At 34.9% G+C, this 4,195-nt stretch overlaps 1 protein-coding gene across 1 annotated transcript; it reads left to right on the forward strand.

Moving 5' to 3' along the window:
- The first annotated feature begins 394 nt into the window (after positions 1-394).
- On the forward strand, positions 395-3,947 carry LOC112056315 (uncharacterized). Its single transcript, XM_024096725.2, has 2 exons — positions 395-626; positions 899-3,947. Exons 1-2 carry the CDS (start codon positions 534-536, stop codon positions 3,248-3,250), a joined length of 2,445 nt encoding a protein of 814 aa, XP_023952493.2. The 5' UTR covers positions 395-533; the 3' UTR covers positions 3,251-3,947.
- The last annotated feature ends 248 nt before the right edge of the window (positions 3,948-4,195 follow it).

The raw sequence follows: 4,195 nt of genomic DNA on the forward strand, positions 1-4,195 counted from the left end.
ACATAAATCACTGTACCACTGCACCTACCACCAGTGCGCGATGTGAGCGCTGGCGGCGGGCGGGCTCGGCGGTAGAAAGTGTGGGCCGAACGTACGCCTACACGCACTTTGCCTATAATTAACTCTATAATTAAGAAAAACACACATTACACGTTATATAAGTGAATATGAATGTGCACCATTTTATAGTAGGTTATTCTCGAAGATTATCCGTACCTACAAACAGAATTGCAACTAATGCACTGATATTGATTCGAATTGTTTCATTTTTACAGAGAAAGTCAGAAACCCCAAGGACTTAACAAATAAATTGGTAAAACTTCCCTTCATTCAAATAGATCACAAGTTATATTACATTTGTTTTTTTTTCATTATAGTAGAGTAACTATGATAAATTAAGGTAGGTATGGCAATTAACGCCCAATGTGTAATAACGCCCGAATGCTAATAATCGTAGTTAAAGTCACGTGAGTTACGACAAATTTCACGCACACATAGATTAAACCAATAAGAACGCTCAGACGCGGCGCGGCATGGATCACGCCACGATTATTCTCAGTTGCGACCCGCACCGCAAGGAGGCCGACAGTGCACGCTGTTATTATAAAATATACTCTGACAAATCGGTAAGTTTCAGTTTATTTTTCTACCTATCTATTTCTTATTTTGTGATTAGCTTTTATTAAAGATACCTTTATTCCATATTTCATTGAAGATTTCATTGATTTGTTTGTAATTATGTGTGAAAATATGAGAATAATAGAAGGTACTAATTGGGTAATAACGCCCCGTAAAGTCAGGTTTGGGCGTTAATAGCCTGTATGGGCGCTATTGTCCATACTGTGGGCGTATATAAACAAGGTATTTTTTGTGTATCATAATGATCTGCTTTTTACAGATCGGGGAAATGACACCATTTAATTCCACACGCAAGAAAAGAGGGGAGTTGTGGACTGAAGATACCATGAAAGCTGCCATGAATGCTGTGCAAAGAGGACATTTGACTCAGCGATCAGCAGCAGAAAGGTATAATATTCCGCGTAGAACTTTGAGAGATCATTTAAAAACGGGTGAAGAAATGAAACGTTTGGGCAGAAAGCCTGTTTTAACGAATAATCAAGAAAAAGATTTAGTTTCGCGGATAAAAAGATTTGCAAGCATAGGAATTCCACTAACACCTAAATTCATTCGAAAACAAACTTTCTTATTTTGCGAGAGACATGACATCAAAAATAATTTTAATAGTTCGAAAAGGATTGCCGGTGTCGACTGGTTGCGATCCTTTTTAAAAAGAAATCCATCTATTAGCCAACGAAAACCGCAAATGATGAATGCAGCTCGTGCACAAAAATTAAATAAAGTTATTGTTCAACAACATTTTCAAAGTATCCGCAAATTATATAATGAATTAGATATACTGCGACATCCAGAAAGATTATATAATATGGACGAGAAAGGATGTCGAATAACTGTGCATAAACAGCACACAGTTTTGGCAGCAAAAGGGAGTAAAAGGGTTCATCTCATTGCTCCGGAACATGCAGAAAATGTGACCATAGCAATGTGTGTGAATGCTATAGGTACGGCGATTCCAGCTATGATAATTTTCAAAGGCCAAAGACAAAGACCAGATCTTATAGAAAATCTACCAGCTGGAACGCTAGTTAGAATGGCACCGAAGGGTAGCATGACCTCAGACTTATTTGTAGAATTTATTCAACACCTGGCAAAACATAAAGTCGCTGATAAATGTTTATTAATTTTTGATGGTGCAAAGTGCCATTTGTCAATTGAGGCGCTAGAAGAAGCTGATAAAAATAACGTAGTTCTTTATTGCCTTCCTTCAAATACGACCCACGAGCTGCAACCGTTAGACAAATCGGTAAATAAATCCTATGAACATCACTGGGATGAAGCTGTTATGAATTATTTGTCAGTCAAAGTTGATAGGACATTAAACAAAGCCGATTTCAATAAAATATTTTCGCAAGTGTGGCCTAAATGCATGACACATACAAATATAGTGAATGGTTTCAAAGCGACTGGTCTGTATCCCTATAACCCTGAAGCAATCCCGGAAGAAGCATTTGCTCCATCAGTTTTATCTGAAATTCCATATCCTCAAAATCAAAACAAACAAGTGCAGAATCCTAAATCTGATTCTAATATTGACACTTACTCTGATGAAAATCAGCCTAATATTGATTTTAACGCATCAAACAGGCGGGACTCGACTCCTGATAGATTTGATGTTGATGCTGACGATTACCTGACTGTGACGCCACCTAAAGAGATTTCTTCTAAACAGTGTCAAAATATTCAGAATGTTTTGCCTAAATCAACAGGATTAAGGGCAGCAAAAATTTCTAGTATTGTTGATTATAGCTCATCTACTGATGTTTCTGAAAATGATTTGGAAAAAGCTCCGCATAATAATACACCTCATGATTCAGTCCATAGCTTATGTGCTTCACCATCCATATTTTCTGAAAATCTATATGTGCCTGAAGCACCACCAGAAGCGCCTGCAAACAAAGAAAGCTCTAATGATATTGATATTCCCAGTTGTTCAGGTCTGCAACGACCTATGTGCCGACAATACAGCTCTGACTCGTCTGACATAGATAGTTACATAATCAAGCCATCGCATAATAAGTTAAAATATTCAGTTGAAGACGTTTATGGTTATTTATCAGAGGAAGAAAATGAAAATTTAACTGTCATAAATAAAGGAGAAACAACACCTAAAAAGCAAACAGTAAATTCTGATGATGATGAGTCTGGTTCACTAGATGAAGATAATATACCATTATTCAATTTAAAGAGACAAAGTAACAAAACGGAATTTCATGAATTTTTGCCTACTCCTAATTACTCTATAACTAAAACAAAACGTCCACGAAAGAAGGCTATCAATTATAAAGGTCAACGTATTACTAAAGATCTCTTTAACAAAAACGATGAAGATAAAAATAAAACAAAGAATACCAAAACCAAAAAAAAAGAGAAAAACAAGAAAGATAAGATTAAATCAAAAAATAAAGTAATAAAAACAAAGGATAAGAAACAACAAAATAAGAAAAAGATAAATGAAAAAAAAGACGATACGGAAGACTGGTACTGCTATGCATGTCATGAAACTACAAAATTGGACATGAGACAATGTAAATTTTGCATGAAGTGGTACCATGAGGAGTGTGTGGGCCTCTCTATACATGACGAATATTTAATTTGTTCAAATTGCGAATAAATATAAAACGTACTACAATTCCAAATGACTGTAAGACTGATTACTGATAAGTACTTTGATTAGTTCTTAGGATATAATTAGTTTATTATTGATCTCATTAATTAAGCTTTGTACTTAATTCTGGGCGTTAATTGGCGCACTGTTCTGGGGCGTCATTAGCCATCTACGTTTTATAGCGCCCAATAAGCATTTTTTAATAATTTGTTTTTAATGAAAAAAATATATATATGTTGATTTTCTATAATTATTAAACTTGTTAGAAGTGAGATATTTTTGTTAAAGATGATTAAATAGAAAATACGAGATATGTTGGACGTGTTACAAAATTTAAATATAGTAGTATTTGTAGGTCATTTATGACAATTATGATTCTTTCTAATAAAAGACAACAGAATATACTTTTTGGTTTTGTACGGCTATAAGTCAAAATATTTTTGTTTATTAAGATAATTTGTAAATTACTATGTGGGCGTTACTAAAAACCGTATGCTCAATAACGCCCATGACAGGGTATTCAAAAATTCTTTGTTTACATAATTTTATACGACTTATAGCACTTAAGTATTACTTTTTTGTGTTTATTTTTTGTCAATAAAACTATTTTTCTAAGCAGTTTTTTAATACAGTTGTTTCATTAAATAATATATTGATTTGAAATTAAGTGGGCGTTAATTGCCTACGATACCTTATAGATTTGATAACTATAAGTGAGTTGATACCACTTTAAATGTTGGTAGGCTTAACATCGGTTCGACGGTTTTCTCATATTGTATGTAATAAAGAGAGAATCAGAGATGGATGTTTTCGCAAAAGAATTGACTTGCAACTTTGAGATGAAGCAGTTATGAGTTTTTGCTGAGCGCCATCGAGCTGCGCCACGCTGCGCTGCGCCGGCGCCGGAAGCGCGGCCACGCTCGTGTTTTGTGCGCATGTATTACTGTCGAC

This window comes from Bicyclus anynana, chromosome 9 (assembly GCF_947172395.1).
Source record: "Bicyclus anynana chromosome 9, ilBicAnyn1.1, whole genome shotgun sequence".
NCBI lineage: Eukaryota > Metazoa > Arthropoda > Insecta > Lepidoptera > Nymphalidae > Bicyclus > Bicyclus anynana.